The 19,786-nt window shown below is 43.8% G+C and overlaps 1 protein-coding gene across 6 annotated transcripts in view; it reads left to right on the top strand.

The window, feature by feature from the left end:
* Nucleotides 1-15,292: 15,292 nt before the first annotated feature.
* Nucleotides 15,293-19,786, top strand: part of LOC120432327 (high mobility group protein DSP1) — a 39,789-nt gene continuing 35,295 nt past the window's right edge. The window contains exons 1-2 of one of the 6 annotated variants that reach the window (XM_039597515.2): nucleotides 15,293-15,427; nucleotides 17,680-18,615. In XM_039597515.2, the coding sequence (XP_039453449.1) occupies nucleotides 17,989-18,615 (627 nt within the window). In that variant the 5' untranslated portion in view covers nucleotides 15,293-15,427; nucleotides 17,680-17,988. The other 5 variants (XM_039597514.2, XM_039597512.2, XM_039597517.2 and 2 more) reach the window with 5 other exon arrangements.

The following is a 19,786-nucleotide window of genomic DNA, read 5'->3' on the forward strand; positions in this document are numbered from 1 at the left end:
CAGGTTCGCTCGAAATTGGTGGAAGTAGGACGAAAGAAAGCATGGGATTTCTTGATAGACGGTGCGGGATACTCAGTGTTTCTTGTAGCTAATTATTTTTATCCTTGCAGGTATTGGAACGCAAACTTCGATGAATTTATTCTGATGTACGACAACATAGGATCGAGGTTCCGGTAATCACTTGTTATATAAATGCATATTTATATGTCGGAATTTCAAAGGAAAGTCGTAGTGAGTTCCAGAAGTTATAACATAAACATGGTGAATTCATTCTGATGTACGACAGCATAGAATCGAGGTTCCAGTAATCACTAGTGATATAAATTGAGTGCCACAGGCAGGAATTTCGAAAGTCATGGATCAGCAGTCAATACCAGAAGTTTCAACATAAACATGGTGAATTTATTCTGATGTACGACAACATAGAATCGAGGTTCCGGCTATCACTTGTGATTTAAATTGAGTGCCATATGCAGGAATTTCAAAGGTCATAGAGTAGCAGTGAATACCAAAAGTTTCAACATAAACATAGTGAATACATTTTAATGTACGACAACATAGGATCGAGGTTCCAGCTATCTCAAAAAGGAGCAGCTTGTTGGGATCACATAGCATCGGATCATAACCAAGGTTCGAGATCATCTTGCAGAACATACCAACCATCGTCAGTATTCGCATTGATCAGACATAAGTTCTACCATGATTATCGCCGAATGACTACACGCATCATCAGTCAACAAAAGCTAAAGGAATAAACAAAATGCTGAAATCATCAACCGAGTGAGCCCACAGTCACTGGATACCTCCATTTCTGCTGATGGCTGCCAACGACGCAAAATAAGCGATAAGTAAAAACGCGCGCGCTGCAACAAATGCACAGCGCTTGAAGACTTAAAATGCAAACTTTGCATGAATAAACCATTCAGCGAGCGACCAAACGTCTTCGTCAGCCCATCGTCATGCACTCTATCGATTTATTTGATGAGCCGAGCCGATGGCTGCCATTTGGCGTTAGAACAAAAAAAAAAGCGTGTGCACCCCCTCCCTCAATCGAGTAATCTCGCACATCAATGAGAACGAGACAGCGCGCGCACTACCTGACTGCGTTCGAGAGAGAGAGCACGACGAGACGAGATGTCACCCGCCGACGATTATCAGCGGACCGACCGCTCAGGATATGCCGTGAATTGCGCGTCCGAATTGGGAGCGTGACATTGAAAGCGGAGCGTGACGTTGCATCGCTGGCTTGGGTGCGAAGGTGATTTGTTTTGTCACACACGGACGACATAATCTGTCTGTTTGGATGCGCGTAGGACGATGACGACGTCCCCGGCGACAATGACGGCGCGATGATGGATGACGCGCAACAGAGCGTGAGCGAGCGGAGACGTCACGCGTGCGTTTGTCACGCGTCACACGGGCAGCGTTCAATCGGCACGTAGGATATGCGCGCGGCATCCAGATTTGTTTGGGACCTGACCGTTTTCGGGTGGCTACGTGCTAGCTTTTTTTGGAGATCCCGGTGCAACTGGGCGCAACACATTGAATCGAGTTGAGAAGCCGAGTCGCATCATCGCTGCACAGTCATCGCACAGTCAGGCTTTGAGAGGGTGTCATTTGCGTCGTCGATGACAAGCAATCATTATTAGTGATACACACGCCATCAGCGGTGGCAGCAGCAGTAGCAGAAGGTGGCAGTGGGCGAAAACGAACCGAAGACTGTGAAGCGCGCGGGGAAGAACAACGGTCAGCGGGACAGGACAGGGAAAGAGAGCATCAGCCAAAAAGCAACAGCAGCAGCAGTGTAGAATCGTCGCAGCTAAAAGCACACACATCGAGCCAGGGTATCCTGAGTAGCAGCAGCAGCAAGCACAGTCAGGTGAAGAGTTCTAGTCAAACACATACAACGAGACAAGAGGAGAGATATCCCCTCGACGACGACGACGACGGTAGTGCCATAAGACGTGCGATCAACGGGACACGGCGGGACAACAAGCAGCAGCAGTAGTCGCAAGGAGCGAAAGTGAATTTGGTGTGTAACGTATCAGGAACCCAGTGCTCTGGTGACAGAGAAATCCTATTGGAAGGAAGAAAGCCAGCAGTCCTCGCACACACAGCCAGCCAAAAACAAGAGTATCCCTTTTCTAGTGCGTGAAGCCTAGTTACACAGTGAACGTGAAGCAATAGTTCAGAGTTTCAGTGTTGGTCGTAGTGTCCATTCGGAAGAAGCGGTTCTCAAGATGATGATGGTATGTATAGATTCAAAGTTCGACCATTTTTCCCACCATTCAATGGCATCCGAAAGCGAAAAATAAATCCAGTGATATATCCATCCACCCATTATCTAATGGAACAAAGACCGCCTCGGCCTATCAAACATTTATCAGTTCCAAATTACAAAGAGAGAAAAAAAAAAACAGTGAGCAAGGATTACACCCGATTCCGTCGGAAATTTTTGATTGAAGTTTCTTGAGCCTCTTCTTCGTCTCCCTATCAATGCAAATAAAACAAATGGGATTCTTGTGCCTTCGTTTTTACCCTGTGTTTCTCCGCGTTCTTTCCCTCTATACCTTTCCTTTCTTTCCACCAGATTCATTCTCCTCGTCCTTTTCCCTCCTCCCATTCACCACCGCCGAGCGCTCTGTTTGTGTGCAGAAATCACACAGTGTGTGTGTGTGTGTTGATGGTTTTCCATTGAGCCCCCCTGTGTTTGTCGCTTTGTGGTTGTATGCGTTGCAAATGTGTTGCGCGCTCACCCCGAGTGCCGCTCTTTGCCTTACCAAATAAAAGCAAATGGCAGCGGGACTCGAAATCGAGTTTTGCTTGGTGAAAAAAATACTTTATGTCAGCATTTTTAGCTTCTTTTGTAATTCTACACATTTTTTCGTGCTAAGCTTATCATTACATGTTTTTTAAAGTAATTTTCCGTCTAAATCTAGTTGGCGCGGTATTTTTTCACCACCCCCAATGCGAACGAGGTGGAAAGAGGGGAGCCAAAGAATCCAAGCATTCGTGTTAGTGAAAGGGGTTGCCTTTGGTGGTATTGGTGTGGCCACCAGCGATGCGGTTTTCAAAAAGCATCGTTTTTTGTTTGTTTCTGCTCGCAAACACCCTACTCGGCCGCAGAAAAGCTCCGATGAACAGGCAGGGCACTGATTAATTTTTCAAGTGGCTTTACGAGCTATTAAGTAATGAGGGGAGAGTCACCGGGGCCCATTTTCAGGAGTAGTTTCCCTCTTTTTTCCTGGGTTGCTTCGGTGAGGAATGTGGTGGCGGCGGCCAGTTGCAGAAAATGTTGCGCAGTAGGAATGAAGGTTTTCAGGGCAGGGTTGCCAAATATGAGTTTAATTTAATGTTTAGTATTTTTTTACGATTGCAATACATTCGGTAACACCTGAAACTTAAAGCAGCCAGCCCTACTGCGTTGCGTTTACCGCAGAGATAATTCTGTGAATGGGTTACATTTCTCAGAATATTCAGGGAAAGATGTACGATATTCAGGGAAAGATGCATGCCGTACCGGGTGTGTAAAAGATCTTTTAACTCTTTTAAATGTTATTTATATTAAATTATATAAAGCTGAATCTTAACAATAAAACACGCTGGCAACACTGCTCAAGAAGCGCTTTTTATTTTGATGATCCATGCTTTTTCCCTGCTCCTCTTCCCATTCTATGCATCTTTTACCACACACAGAAAAAAACGGCGGTTGAGTAGTTAGTGAAAAACCACACAAGCTTATAGTTTCACTACTACAAACCGTGCGTCGCGTCTTGGTGCAAAAGTTTGTCGTTTTTACACCATCACACAACTATGCTGGCCAAATACACTCATCATTTTTGCGGTCGGTCGGAGGGAACCCTACAAGTGCAGCTCCCGCGAAAACTATAACAAATGTGTGGAGCTGCTCCACCACCATCACCACCACCAAAGTCTCGTGTCTTGCTGTCTCTGTCTAGCCTCATAAACATCTATGCAATATCTCTCTATCTCTCACGGCGTGTGGTGGTGGTGGGTGGCGGCTGGCGGTGGTAGTAGTGTTGGTGGCCACCCGACCACGTTGGGGTTTCCACACTACACAAACTATAACAATAATAATAATAAAATATACATGCAACAACGGCGGAGGCCCCGGCGTTTTCTATAAATGTTGTAAAATGACGCACGGAAAAGTCTGGCGTCGCGACGCTCGCGCGCGGTTTTTGGCGGGAAAGCTCCCCGAAAAGCATCGCGGCAGGCGGCGACGACGACGACGCGCACTTGCATAGAAATTGTTTATAAACAAATCTCATGGCCCGTCGGAGGAGGGGGTCGGATTAGGGCCGGCAGGACGGGGAGGGTGGGAAGACGAGAAGGAAACGAAAGCGTGTTATGTTTTTGTTCGCGGCACGCGGTTTTTTCACGTGTCGTCAGCGAATATTGCGCGCGAAAAAATATAAGCAACGAGCATGTTTATGTTTTGGCGCGGCCATCATCAATCAGCATGTGACATAGATTCAAAATGGAGTCATCTGTCATTGTTGCAATCAGTGGTGAATTTGGGATGGGATTATGTTTTAACGAGATTTAGCCAGTTGTTCAAGGCCCAGATTTTAATGAGCTTTAACCCCAGCTAGGGTGGGTACAGACCCCCCCCCCTCCATCCTTTTTGCAAGAAACACACAAACACACCGATATAGCCGATGGAGGCACGCACACCCTGGGGATCCTGCTCTGCTGGAACACCCTGTTGGGCCCGTTTGAAACAAAGAACCATTAAAATGCGATCGATTTGTGTCGGTCAAGTCCTTCTTGGGGTTGGAGTGGGAAAGAGGGGGGCGGGAGGTCACATCCTGGACAACTATCGAAAGGACGACCTGGTGAAGTGGAATCATGTTTGTATTGGTGAGAGTGAGTGGGCTATTTTGAGGGGGGTTTGGGTTGACCAGCAAAAACAACAACAGTAGCAGCAGGTGTGTGTGTGTTTAAGAGGTGTAGTTGTGCGAAAATGGGACACACCAGACACACATTCGTACTGGTTCACTGCCAAACATTTGCTATTGCTTTTAATTATCTCTCATTGTGAAGGGGTCATCCATAAACCACATGGATCTCTTTTTTGGAAATTTTAGACCACCTTCCGCTTGTGGACATTTTTTTTTTAAATGCTTTTTTGGTAGTTAGGATTCTTATCAGTTTTGGTTTAGTTATGAGTTATTGGTTATGTTTACAAATATAGAATATTCTAACTTCAAAGTAACTAACAAAAATAAGAAATTGACATCCAATTAGGATGTTTCTTTCTAGTTAGAATTCTAAGATAACGCTTCAACTGGTCGCAACCTTAGACGTAACCAAGTAGCTTATTCCGCTTCGGAACTGTTTGTCAACATCAAAGGTTACGTCTCGGTTACCTGTAGTGCACTCTGGAAAATTTCCCTTTGAAAAACGATAATCGAGCAAAATCTAGTTGTCTTGTTTTGACTCGTTTGGTTCCAATATGACCCCAAAAATGCTTTGAAGCAGCGGTTCATTTATTGGCTTTGTACTCTTTAAAGTTTTACTTTGGCTGCTGAATGTTGTTTCAATACTCTGTTTCCATAAACTGTGGTTCTAGAATTGCAATTTATTTTTCAAATGCAATCCAAACTCGATTACCCGAAAGCCTTTGAATAATCTAGATAACTTTTTCAAAACAACCAATGCGCCATGGGTTTCCTATGTACATGGGAGCTTTCGAAAAAGCATGCGAGAAATTTCACTTCGAATAATCAAATCACAAAAAATTGTTTTTGCCGTTGTCTTATTTGGATAGTCGAGCGTAAGTATAAGAGGTGGGCAAAACCGCTCTTTTTTAGGAGCCGCTCATTTTCTCGTTCGCTCATTAAAAAGAGCCGCTCTTTTGAACGGCTCTTTCGTTCTTTTTCAAAATATGAATGAACAGGATTTTTTTTAATGGTGTGATTTTCAAAGCTTTTTCGCATAGGAATGATATAAATTATTTGAAAAATTTAACTAAAAACGAGAAGATGTCGGTCTCTATGTCAACATTTCTACTCGAGCCTAAACGTTCGAATAATTGAATGGCATCCAAACTTTAATCTAGGATTTGGATTGGAGAAATTGCTATTAATGGGGCACGCCCATTCCAGCAGTTTTTGCTTTTTTCTACAATGTATTCGTTATGGGAGAACTGTCTTTTCTATCACTCGAATCGGGTCCTCCATTTCAAAATTGCGTTTATTTCTGCCACAATTGAACTAATGCTGATATTTTATTGAGAGAAAATATTCTGTTAACTCATTTCTACATTATGATTTTATGGATAAAGTCTATAAACGCTGAAATGTATTCGGGCAAGAGGATTTAATTTTTTTTACAAAATATTTCAGCTACAAACATCTAGTTTGGTTATAATTTACAAGTTAAGCAATTTGAAATGCTTCAATTTTTTTTCGGTTAAAACTTTATTGTACGGTCAGTTCACTGATATGTTCCTTCACTTTGTTTAGGAAATCACTTACATTTGGAATTAAAAAAATGGAAACTGAAAATATGAGCTTGAAAACTATTAAGTTGTTTTCGGATATTAACATCAATTGCTATTGAGAGTCTTTCAAAATTTATTGATGAGAAGGTACGCCAAGAGACAATGCTGGGATTATTTTTTGAGCTGGCATTGAAATATTTGAAAGTGTATTTTAAATTCTTAACAACAAATTAAACACTACAATTGTTGGAAACTTAATAAAATATATTTATTACAAATTTAAAAATAATTCCATATTGGAACGATTCTTTCAAAAGACCGGAGATTAAAAAAGAACAGTGGTTTTTTTGTGAGCCATAGTTCGTTCGCTCTTTTTAATGATCCGGCTCTTTGAGCAGCTCGCTTTTTTTTGCCCACCTCTAGTAAGTATGGACCCTAATCTACTCTAAAGTGTTCTTTTTTAATACAAGATGGCGATCAAAATGGCGGTGATGAAATATTGAAAAATCATTTTGTTACTTAATATGCAGTCTACAATTAAAATTAAAGTTCCTTTTACTATTTCAATCTATTCGAAATTGAAAAGTTTATTTAAGGCATCAAAAATCATAATAAATATTGAATACATGTTACACAGATTTTAACAATATTTTCGATTGATAAAAAGATTTTATCAATATTTGCTTATTGCAAATATATTGACGGAATCAGTCTCTCCAAATATGTTGCATAAAATATGTGGGAAACATGAAATCTTATCAAACTGAATTTTTAATTGAAAAACAAAAAAATTAAAGCAGTTAAAAAATTACAACTACACAGTAAAAAGTAAAATTGTTATACAGTAGTTGTTCGGTAACTGGGCTGAAAACGTAGCCCAGTCACCGAATGCTGCTCGCTAAATGGGCTGAACGATAAATAACCTGGGGACCACCGATGCATAATATTTTCTGATGAAATATTAAAATTAAAGTTACTCAATTTTATTTACAATGCTAGCTTTTCATATTTCTTTAATTGTAACTTGAAATTAAATAAAAGTTTGAAAAAAGTTTTTTTTTTATTTATTGAACAGGCATTTGGCATCCAATAACCCCTCGGTCATTTCGGTTTGTTTTGGTTTTTGACGTTTGTCTGCTTTTTAACTGGGCTACAGCCCAGTTATCGAGCGCCCAGTTAAAAAGCAGCCCAGTTAAACAACGCCTAGTTACCGAACAACTATTGTATTACATCTGGAAAGAGGTTCATCTTTTGTGTCACAAATAATGTGAAATTTTACCTCTGAAAATACGTAATTTTACCACTTATGTCATGTGACTTTTCAGCCTAAATGGTAAAAGAAATATAATGATTTTCTAGATATTTTCTAAATTCTTCGAAAGAATAATAGCAAATACCATGTTTTAAGCGTTCTTAGACAGACAATAAATTAAAATCAAGAATACACTTTTAAATTCAGTTCTCTTTAAATGTTTGAAATTTCCAGTTGAAACGAAATATCATAAACTAAACTTTTGCCAATTGAATAAAAAAACGTTACTTAATCCACCGGAAGGTGGTTGCTGCCTTCCTCCTAAAAGCCTTGCAACCACACACTACGAAAGCTTTGGCTAACGCTTACTTAGTAAAGACACTATACATCTGAGTGCTGCCATCTAGGTATGATAAATTTAATGAACCATTTGAAAGCACTGCAGTGTTTGTGTGCGTGCACTGAGCGTAAAGTTCCGACAGCTATCCGCCGGAGCTTTCAAATTATGTAAATAATGACCCTTTTTAGTATCAACCAAAACAGTTTTTCGAACATATCTTTTAAAGTACTGCACCAAGCCGGATGAAATTTAAAAAAGACTTAAAGAACCTGAAGGCAAATCCAAAAACATAGATCCGGACAAAATCGGTCGAGCCAGTTTCGAGAAAAGTGAGTGAGAAAAAAAATTCTACGTCCATCCACACGCACAGACATTTGCTCAGAATTTGATTCTGAGTCGATATGTATACGTAAAGGTATATCTGGGAGGCTTATTTAAAAAGTTCAATTTTTGAGTGATTTTATAGCCTTGCCTCAGTGAGGTGAGGAAGGCAAAACATTGAAATCGCAAGTATTTGTAAGTAAGTGTATTTTTTACGGCATTCTTTAGATAATATATGCCTTTTATTTGAGTTTCTTTCTGTCTGTAAAGTCGGGAAAAAGTGGCGAAATGCCACGCTTATACAAAAAGTGGAAATTTATACTTTTTGTTACTTGCCTTTTTTCCCACCTTTAACTTAATCATAGATTAGGACGGAATTTTGGAAATTATCTCATCGATTGTTGGGTCTGAATTTTCCAAAAAAAAGTGTCTACGTGGTTTATGGACAGCCCCATAGGTTTTTGAATGCTTTTAATATGTTATCAATTTTAGTCTGGAACTTTGGATCTCTGGCCTGAGATTTTTATTAGTAATTAAAAAAAACATATTCTAAGCCCAATTAAACTTGTTTGCTTTAAAGTTTGTATGAGAAAACGGTCCAAAATTTATTCGGCCACTTTTCAATAAAAAGCTCATTCAACTCTCGCTTTCTCGAACATCTTTGTGCTCTCCCTCTCTCTCTCTCTCGCAAACTCTCGTCGATTTCAAACTAGTCGTCCGTTCCGTTTGTCTCCCCGGATTGGGCAAAAAGGATATCTCCCTCTTTTTTGCAACCCCGATGCGGCAGGTCCAGCAGCCAGGCGCACAAAGGTTCCCGGTCCTGGCCAGGCCATTTTTCGGAATGTGCCCGCTAGGGTATGCGCATCAGTCAGATTCAAGAGAGTGAGGGGGGGATAATGAGAGTTGCGAAAATTTTCAAACCGATCTCCGCTCCCCCCCTCGTTTCATTCTGGGTAAATGTTTGAACTGCTGGACCACTTGGACAAAATGTGGGGCCTCTCTGTTGTGTGCGGCCGAGTGGGTGGAATTTTCCAGGGATTTTCCGGGTGCTTTCGAAAAGGGAAAGGGGAGGGGGGGGGGGGGTTCGTTCATTTTGCGTCCCGCTCTGGCCTCGGTGCGTATGCGTGTTTATCGCATCGAACCTGATTAAAAATTGATTGAACGATTAATGATGAATTGATGGTGGATCGGAGGAAGAAGGAAAGAAGAGGGGAGGGGGGGGGGGGGGTCCTTAATGATGATTGCGAAATAATAATGACCATCGATGATTGACCCAATGACGGTGCGTGGGTGAAACGATGAAAAAAAGTGGACCTTCCCTAGGTAGCGACATTGCTGTTGGGTCAAATATGTTGCATGACGTGACACAATTTTGGGAAAATGGCTTTTGGGTGCGTCACGACTGTTGCAGAACAGGTGTGATAATGCAGCGTGCTTGTGAAGTGATGTTTGTTTAATTGGGTAGAATTTAATTTGTAAAATATCATGCCAATGGTCGCAACGCTTGTTTAGACGCTATCCTACAACTTATACCTTCCCAAAAACCGTCCAACTTCAAGCAAAAACTATTTGGGGAAACCGTGGAGATTTTCCCTTATCTACTTAAAAAAGTGGAGCACCAACACATCCTGACTTCCAAATCCAATTCATTGTCCCTGGTGAAATGAGCGGCCAACAATGGACAGCTGTTATGGTGTTGAGAATCCAATTCAGGTGGAATTGATTTTATTCCGAATGATCCTAATTATATAGATGGCGAAGTCCAGTCCGTAATCCGCTAAAATGTTCGTCTTCAAGTGAAGCGAACTTCGGATTATCAGATCTGGCTTGTATCTACTAAAACTAGTGTACTTTGTTTACCGTCTCCGATAGTCTGGACTCTAGAAGAATGCAGGATAATATTTCTTTGGTAAAACCAAATCTTCCTTATCATCGTATCAAATTTAAGTTATCTCTCCCGAAGTTTACAAACAATCTCTGCCGAAAACGTGTTCGCCCATCCCAGATGTCCATTAGTTTTCATTCTTCTGCCTTAATTACTTTGGCCGTAGCCACAGCCGCAAAGTTGTTATTAACGGCCATGCCAGCGATTGGGGAGGTTACGAAGCTTCAATTTATATTCCGTCATGTCTCCCTGCCCCCACTCAACCCCTCCTTCTTGTAGTTTGATATTAACCCATTTATCTACTCCTCCCCCTCCCCTCCCCCTAATCTCCCAATAGTTTTAATAGTCAATCGCAAACACGTACCAGTTGTTTTCAAGAGATAAACAACGCACACAAAGTACACAAAACCCATCCCGATGAATCATGTTCAGCTTTGACCGTAGTCGCTGTCAGAAATTTCTAATCGTGACACGCACAAAAAAAATCAAACCCAGCATGCCATGCAAACATCGTCAAAGGTGTTTGTTTGTTGTGAATGGTGTGTCAAATTTCGCCGGTTTATTTGTGTCCATCTTGTTTACGAAAGACGATGTTTGTTTTTATTGTTTTGCTTTTACGGTACAATTTTGAGACAGATCACAGACATCTAAAAGTAAAAATAACAATATTTTTAAATATAGTTGCCGTATGTTGCATCTCGATTCAAGGGTTTGCCATTAAACAACAACCGGAACCTTTCGCTTGTTTTGGGTTCGTCTTCTGAGAACCGGCGAGGGTGGCTGCCCCCGCCAGTAATCAATGTCAGCTGTTTTTTTTTATTTGTTTTGAATAGGGTCATACAACAGCTTCCACGATGCTAATGGGTATGTATTAATAATGTATAGAATCATGTCTCGGCGCTGCGAAGTGCCCCTCGTCGTAACCTCCACCGCCGCCGCCATCTTCCGTTCCGAGATGTCCACTATAGCCGCAGGCGCTCTCTCGTGGAATCGATTTTGTTTTCGTTTTTTCATGTTCCGCCCAAGATTCTATCAATCACAATCCTTCCGAGCTCGGCTTCTCGCTGCGGAGAGCTCGCACCGGAACTACGGAGAGTGCTGCGCGGCACCTCTTTTTCAGCTGTGTCAGCTGTAAACATATCAATAAACATGCTGCTGATTCCGAGCACGGGGCCTTCTTGTATGCGTAAAAATGCTTGTTTTGGGGTACATTCACTAATTACGAGTCCATCGTAGTTGGCCGAAATCAGCCGTTTCCTTTGAATAGATCATCTCTCAGCTCTGTTGACATGGCTGGAGGAGACGACTTTCTCCATGATCTCTCTCGCTCTCCGCGTAGCACAACATTTCCGTGAAAATCCAGGAGAGAGCCATCGCACAGAGGTCAAAGCTACCCTACGCAAAGGGCAAAGTACACACGAGAGAGAGAGGGAGAACGCGAGAGCGAGCTCAGCACACCCTGTGGCCAGATCCACAGGGTCGCACGTAGGCTTCATAGGAGCGGCCTGGCCAGCCAAGCCGTCAGAACCGAAAATGACTCGGAACGGGCAAGGTGTTTCATGGCCTGCTCTTCCAAGTTCGGCGGTGTAGAACGCTTGGACGCGCTTCTGTTTTCTTCGTCGTTTGCTAATGTTTCTTATTTCATCGGTCGAAACCGTCTCCTCCGAAACCGCAAGCCCTCATGTGCCTTCTTAATTTGAGTTCGCCCGAACGAGCGCGTGTCATGTTCCTCCACCGCGCTCGTTATACAACAAACTCGCTTCGTTCCCCTTCCTTCGTTTTGACTTGTTACACTGACAACAAAATGATTCATTGCTGGTTCAAACGGCCTACTGGGATTCGATCATCATTGTCAAGATGAATCTTTGTTTTCTCCTTCAAACGTCAAGTCCAACTGCGATAAACAAATGCTCGCGTAAATTTCTGTGACTCTTCACAAAACACACAACATTCCAACTTTATTTTTCACTGTGCAAATGACGCGAGGGGACCCTACGCCGTTGTGAGTGAAACCGGTTGGAATTGATTATATCGCATGTTGTTCGTGGTGTTCTCTTTTTACACTTTGTTCTCTTATTTTGCCGTCGATTTGCTTGGCTTGCTTCGCGCTACATAGCCTGGCTTCACCAATACACAAGTTTGTGTCAGTTGTGTGTACATAATCGAGGGAACCGAAGCGTTTCTCACCCTCCGGCGCGCACCGTTTCCCACAGCCGCCCTCCTCCTTCTTCTGCGTCGTCGTCGTTTGCTGCTTGTTATACATGGCCTGCTGCCTTTGGCTTATTGAGCGGGGTCCCGCCGTGGAACGTTTTCGCACAAAAGCGATCCGGTTGTTTTGAGTTTCCACGGGATCAAATGGGGCCCGTTTTTTCACCACGGACTTCAAATGGGAACACACACTCACACCGTGTGATTGCACAGCGTTGGGTGTTGGATCTGCCGGGGCGCGGATTGTATGGAAGTGTACCATTGGAGGTACTGTTGTTCTATGGTTTTGGAAATGTTTTGGGCATTTGAACATTGGTTTCTGAATTGGAAACCAAGATTATACAATTTATTGAATTTGCACAGGAAACCGTGGTGTAGGGGTAAGCGTGGTTGTCTCTCACTCAGTCGGCCTGGATTCGATCCCAGACGGTCCCGGTGGCATTTTTCGAGACGAGATTTGTTTGACCACGCCTTCCGTCGGACAGGAAAGTAAATGTTGGCCCCGGTTTAACCTAAAGGGTTAGGTCGTTAGCTCAATCCAGTTGTAGGAGTCGTCTCCCTGGGTCCTGCCTCGGTGGAGTCGCTGGTAGACAGTTGGACTAACAATCCAAAGGTCGTCAGTTCGAATCCCGGGCTGGATGGAAGCTGAGGTGTAAAAAACAGGTTTGCAATTGCCTCAACAATCAAACCTTCGGACACCTAGTTTCGAGTTCGAATCTCGAAAACGAGAACGCCAAGGCTATGCTGAAGAACGAATAATTTGATTTGATTTTTTTGAATTTGTTTTTTTTTTTTAATAAGTATTGTTGTACTGGACGTAATGCCCAGAGCGTATCCTTCCCAAAAACCGTCCACCTCCAAGTGAAATTTATTTGGGGATACTGTGGAGATTTTACCTTATCCCCTTAAAAAGGTAAAGCATCAATACGTCCCGTTTTCCAAATCCCTTTCTTTGTCCCTGGTGCGTGGTGGATATAGGATCAGCTGGCTGTCATGATGGAGAAAATCGGTTCAGGTGGAGTTGATTATATACCTACACAATTATGGGACGATTCATAAACCAAATGAATTCAACAAAGGGCCGCTGACTCTTCTGACAACTTTGACATGGTCATCGGACGTCAGTAGGCGTTGCGACCTACGGACCCCGTTCGTTTGACTACAACTGGTGTCAAACCAACGGGTTTCAATGTAGAACCTTTCAAGTGGAAAATTCCTACGTTTCTTCTTGTCATGTAGATTCAGATATGTGTTGCTGTGTGAATAGTCAACTCACTTCAACGAATCATCTTCGCGGTTAATATTACGCAGTAGGCCTGGCCATTTAGAAGAATGGTGAGTGTAACTGATACTGCTTTTTTTAAGATACTTTAGCAAGTTTGGCAGAAACATGTTCTCAGTTTTGGCCAATAAATCTTCACTAAACTTCAACAAAACATTTCAATTCATTTCCAACAAAACGTTCCTCACCGCCGAGCGGGTAACATTCCGGGCCCGAACATCGTCGGCCACCACCTCGCGCCCGTTCCCCCTTGTTTCCGCTGCTCTTGTACATAGAAGCCAGCAGCAGCAGGCCAAGCGATTCGAGCAAGCTGTGCGTCCAAATTGCGCAAGTATTGGTGAGAGCGCGGGGCGCGCGCGTTCACTTAAGGTTTTTTCTTTGTGTCCATGTGGTTTGCTCGCTCCGAAGCTGCTGGCTTGGCCCCACATCATGAGAAAATAACGCGTTGTTTTCTTGTTTTCTAAACATTTTTTTTTCTTTTCATTTGAGCTGTTTTACATAGAAGAGCGCGAGCGCTCAAAAGTCGAAACTGCGAGCGCTCTACTAAACTGAGCGGATTTTGAGAGCCGAGAGAGTGAGCTGGGAGAGAGCACCACGCGCTCGAGAGAGCGCCGAAACGTTTGTTTGTGATGGCGTCCCTGTTCAATCAATACTGTCAGGGCACATCCGGCTGCTCCGTTCACTCCTATTGCGCACTGGCCAATTTGACCGTTTTTTTTTTCTCTTCTGTGTGTGGCCGGCCATCTAAGATGGCGGCGGCGGTGGCACACGTTGGGGACGGGGGTGCGGAGGCGAACAGAATTCGTCATTAAGCGCGCGTCTCAATTGAATGCCCTGCCTGATTGCTTCCCAAACATGGGGTGCACACATACAGGAGGCCGAAGCACACATACGCCAGCCGCGTCAAGTAATGTTGTTTGCCGGTTCTTTTTTTTTTCGCTGTACTCGATTTGCTTGCCGGAATTAATCGAGGATGACATCCAGCGGTGGACCCCTCGGCATGGTGATGAGAAAAAATGTATTTTATTTTTTTCTTCTTTTGCTTGGAAAAGGTTCCTGCGATTGACGCTGTGACGTTGGTGTGTTTGTGCGCGCGCCAAGCAAGGGTTGGGGCTGTGTTGGTGACGGTTGGCGCGCGCGTCTCCCAAACGAACGCTGCTTCGAGTTAGTGGAGCGTAGTAATTTATTTTTATTTTTCTTCAAAATTTTAAAATGGTTATTATTTAGAAGTTTTTTTTATTTATTATTTTGTGTAATTTATTTTTAATTCAACTTTGTATATAAAGCGACGTTGCCACGTTTGCACAAGCGCGCTCTCGCGCGCACACACACACACGATCAAAGTTGGTTGGGTTGCTTGGATTTTTCCTCAGCACTTTTCTGTGGTATGCGTGTGGTGACGCTTTTTCTGCGCTGGTGTGCGCTATTTTTTCCACACCAGTGTGCGTGTGTTCCGCTCATGTACGGGTTCGCTCGCTCGCTCACTCTCTTGGGTTTGGGTTGGCCAAAGAAGCGATGAAGCGTTATTTTTTCTTAATAGGGACCGATTGTACTTTTATTATACGTGGTGTAGCGTAGCATCTCGGGGCAACCTCGCGTTTCTCGCTCTTGCCTATTGCTGCGACGCATTAATATTATTCTTTTGCTGGTCTTCTACTCTACTATACGTGGTGTGTACTTTTCGGGTAATAATATACAGAACCCAACGTATCTGCCATAGCCGAGGCTTGCTTGGCTTTGGTTCCTTTGGTGCTGTGCCGTGCTTATACAGTTCGTCTGTGGTGCAAAAACAGGAGGCCGCGCTTTCTATTACAACAAGAGGAGCCGCATTGGTTTTTCTGGTAAGGCCTGGCCTGGCCTACTACTACGCGATATACGGGGTCGTCGGAATCCGGGGGAAAAAGTGTGGCAAGGTGCAGTGGAGGAAGAAAACACAAAACATTAGACCGCAAGAACCGATTTCTTCCTGGGTATTATTCAATAATACAAAGAGGTGTGCACATAACCTCTCCATCGCGCCGCGCCGTGTGTGTATTTTGTTCCGTGCGAATCTCCGCGACGACCCGCAGGAATGGCCACGGTCTACCCGTTGGGCCAGCTCGCGTCGCGTTTCAAGGGTGCACGTGAATCTCGTAAAGTGTAGTGTGTAATTTCCACGAATCACCGCCTCGTGTTTCGCCAAAACCAGCTTCCGGACGGATTTTCCGGCCCACCAGGACCTCCGATTGGCACACTACCGAACCGTGTCCATCCGGTGACCCGCGTCGTCCGGCAGCGGCCAGTGTACCTAGTGAAAACCGACGGATTATCCCCGCGACCGGAGAAGCCCCGCCGCACAGCAATGGCCGCTGTCCGGCCGTGCGACCAGCTGGATTAATCGGGGTGGAATCGATTGTGTTTTCGACGGTGACCGGAAGCGCTGGGACCCGCGCTCTGATGTGAACGAACCGTGGACCCCGTAACGAAAAAAAAAAAACGGCGCAGCAGTGGTTTCTCTAGAGCGGAGAGAGAGCGAACGGTTCGGACTTCCGTAACGTGCGCGCGATTCCTGGAAATTTTCCAAAACACACGAGTTTTTGCTCTTCCTGGCGGCGCCACCGTGCCCCACCGACCTGCGCGTACCCGCGCTCCGTCTCGCGGAAAATTTATCGATTTTGGAAACGGATTTTTTGCTGTTTTCTTTTTCGGAAAACCCCGGAGCGAACGAACGAACGCGGTGCCAAATGTTTCTCTCCGTGCTTTGACAGTGGACGCGCGCGTCTATTTTGCAACATTTAACTTAATCGCTAGGCTCCGTCACTCAGAGTTGTTTATTCCTTTTTTATTTGATGTTTTTTAAGCTCTGTGGGATGTTAAAGCTCAATTTAAATCATTCTTTAACGAATCATCTCTGTGGTAAAAATTGCAGGGTAGGCCTCGTCGCATCAGCAATACGAGGTTGTCAAAACTTTGACTGTACTAGACTCAAAAGAATCAACTTTTGGTTTTACATTTTGATTTCGATTAAAATTGTGCAATTATTCAAAACGATCTTTATTTAGAAATTTAACTTCAATAGAAAGTTCAAAGATGTTTTCAAGGAAACAATCCAGGTGAAACTAGCTTCATGTTCAATTCATAAACAAAACAATTCTTGACTTTGCTCCCAACGAAACCTCGCTAATTCCAACTTATGACCGCTCGCCACACTGTCCCTCGAATCTCTCTCTCTCTCGGTATTGGTGCGAGCTCGCTTGCTTGCGGATACTTTTTCCGGTTCAACCTTTTTCCCACCGTGCTCACGCACACACACTCGCGTCCCGAAAAAAATGAGAACGAGAGAGCGATTTTCGTTGCGCGCGCTAGTGACTGCGCGTTTTTGTGCTCTCACTCTCTTTTATTTATTTTTTGTTGGTTCTAAAAAATAGAGCGCTCTTTTCGAGAGCGCGTTTCTCTCACGCTCGCCCTCTCTCGCGCTCATTTTTTGTGCAGGGAAATTTTTAAGTATTTCGAAGCCGCCGTAGAGAGCAGCACTCGTAGCAGGCTCTGTGTATTGTGTGAATACGCCTTGTGCTGCTGCCAGGGCCTACTCCGTACACGCTCTGTGGCTGTGGGATTGCACCACCTTTTTACACTGTGAGGAAGAAAATAAGACGGAGATAGATTTGACGAGTGTTTTTTTTTCGTGTTGTTGTTGTACTTCGCGCCTGCCAGCGTTCGTTCGTCCGTTCTGGGTGTAGCAAAAAAAAAAAGAGTATATTCTGTGTTTGCTCGCCTTTTATTCGCGCGTTTATTATAAATAAATTTTGTGTCTCTGTGCCATATGTATGCGTACATGTATCTGCGTGCAGTAAAGGGGGTCGAATGCCGTGGAAAATGTGTGCACATATTTGCGTGTGTTGAAGCAACTTGAAATTTATTGTTTGTTTTCTGAAATATCTAGTGTGAGAAGCGGAGCAAGGAATTAGTACACACACGATTGTGTGCGATTGTTTTGATTGGTTCCGGAAGGGAAGGAAGGAAGAAGACGAAGAAGCAGCAGAAGAAGTGGTGGAGATTGTGAGAGTGTATGGTTGATGGAAGCCTACTAAGATAAAGTGGAATTGTGAGAGCAAACGAAAGTGTGATTAACCAAAGGATATACGGCGTGTGCAGAGCAGGATCGAAGGAGGCGAAAGTTGCTTAATTTGTTCGGCAAGAAGCGCAGCAGGCAACCTCGAGGTAGAGGTTCCAGGAAAAGGAAACCAGAACCATGTCGGAGCACCATCGTGGTGCCTGGGGTACGCGGGAAGACGCCGTGTGGTGGCCCGGGGGTATTTCGTCGACGGACCAGCAAACGATCCAGCACCATCAACATCTACTTAACCAGCACCACCAGCAGCAACTGGCCCAGCAACAACTCCAGCAACACGTGCAACAGCAGCAGCAACAACAACAACAGCAACAGCAGCAACAACAACAGCAACAGTCACACAGTAACGATGTTGCTCGAAGCAATAGTACAACGTCGACGTCCGCCACGCAGCAGTTGTTCTCCTACAAGATGGCCAACAGTTTTCAGAACCCGGTCACGAGTCTGTCCGGCGTCACGGTGTCCACCTCGAACAGCCCCTACGACTACCGTCTCGGGATGAGCGCTGCGGCGGCGTCCGGCGTCGTGTCGAGGCCCGGCGATCCGCCGACCATGGCCAGCACAGCCCCGACGACCCAGTGGTGGTACCCCGGTGGACAGAACGCCATCGACAACAGTCTGCAACAGCAGCAGCAACAACAACAGCAACAGCAGCAACAACAACATCAGGTACAACAACAACAACAACAAAGCCAACAGCAACAGAGCCAACATCACCAACAAGCTCATAACCAACAGACCCAATCGGTATGTACCCCTTCTTGGCCGGCCGAAAGACCTCCCCACCTCCTCCTCCCTCTTCTATCCACCTGGTTTGTGACCGTCCGTCGTTTCTTCACGCGCGGAGAGAGAGCGTTGGTTCCGGGTTGTTGCGTTTCGGGGTTGCTGAATTTTTTGGCGCGCATTTTTCATGATGACTCACGAACCACGACGACGACTCTCGCTCGCTGGTTGAGCTCCTCTCTCGCGTTCGTGCACGTCATCATCAAAGCATATGTTTATTACATGATTATCACGTTTTTACCGCCCCACGTTGTGACGCCGTCACTACTGGTGGACCAAAATAAAAATATAGACATCGCATCCCCCACCCACGCCGGAGCAGCAAGATTGTTGCTTGTATTGCATATCGGGCACGAACTCGCTGGAAAGCAGTACGTAAACGGTATTTGTGGTGGGTAAACAAATCTACATTATGTGATTTGGACACTTTTAAGACTATTTATCTGTTCAATATAAGACTTTCAAGATTTAGAAACTACCAAAATTTAGTAACTTTTAAGATTTAGAGACTTTCAAGATTTTGAGACTTCCAAGATATGGAGACTGTTAAGATTTGAAGACCTTCAAGATTATGAGACCTTTAAGATTTGGAGACTTTCAAGATTTGGAGACTTTTAAGATTTGGAGACTTTCAAGATTTGGAGACTTTCAAGATTTGGAGACTTTCAAGATTTTGAGACTTTCAAGATTTTGAGACATTCAAGATTTGGAGACATTCAAGATTTGGAGACTTTTAAAATTCGGAGATTTTCAAAATTTGGAGCCTTTTAAGATTTCGAGACTTTCAAGATTTGAGACTTTCAAGATTTTGAGACTTTCATGATTTGGAGCCTTTCAAGATTTGAGACTTTCAAGATTTTGAGACTTACAAGCTTTTGAGCCTTTCAAGATTTTGAGACTTTCAAGATTTTGAGACTTTCAAGATTTTGGAATTTTCTAAATTTGGAGACTTTTAAGATTTTGAAGCTTTCAAGATTTTGAGACTGTCAGGATTTTGAAACTGTCAGGATTTTGAAATTTTCTAAATTTTGAGAATTTAAAGTTTTTAAAACTTTAATGATTTTGAGACTTTCAAGATTTTAAAACTTAAATGATTTTGAGACTTTCAAGATTTTGAGACTTTAAAGATTTTGAG

The sequence above is a fragment of the Culex pipiens genome, chromosome 1 (genome assembly GCF_016801865.2).
Source record: "Culex pipiens pallens isolate TS chromosome 1, TS_CPP_V2, whole genome shotgun sequence".
NCBI lineage: Eukaryota > Metazoa > Arthropoda > Insecta > Diptera > Culicidae > Culex > Culex pipiens.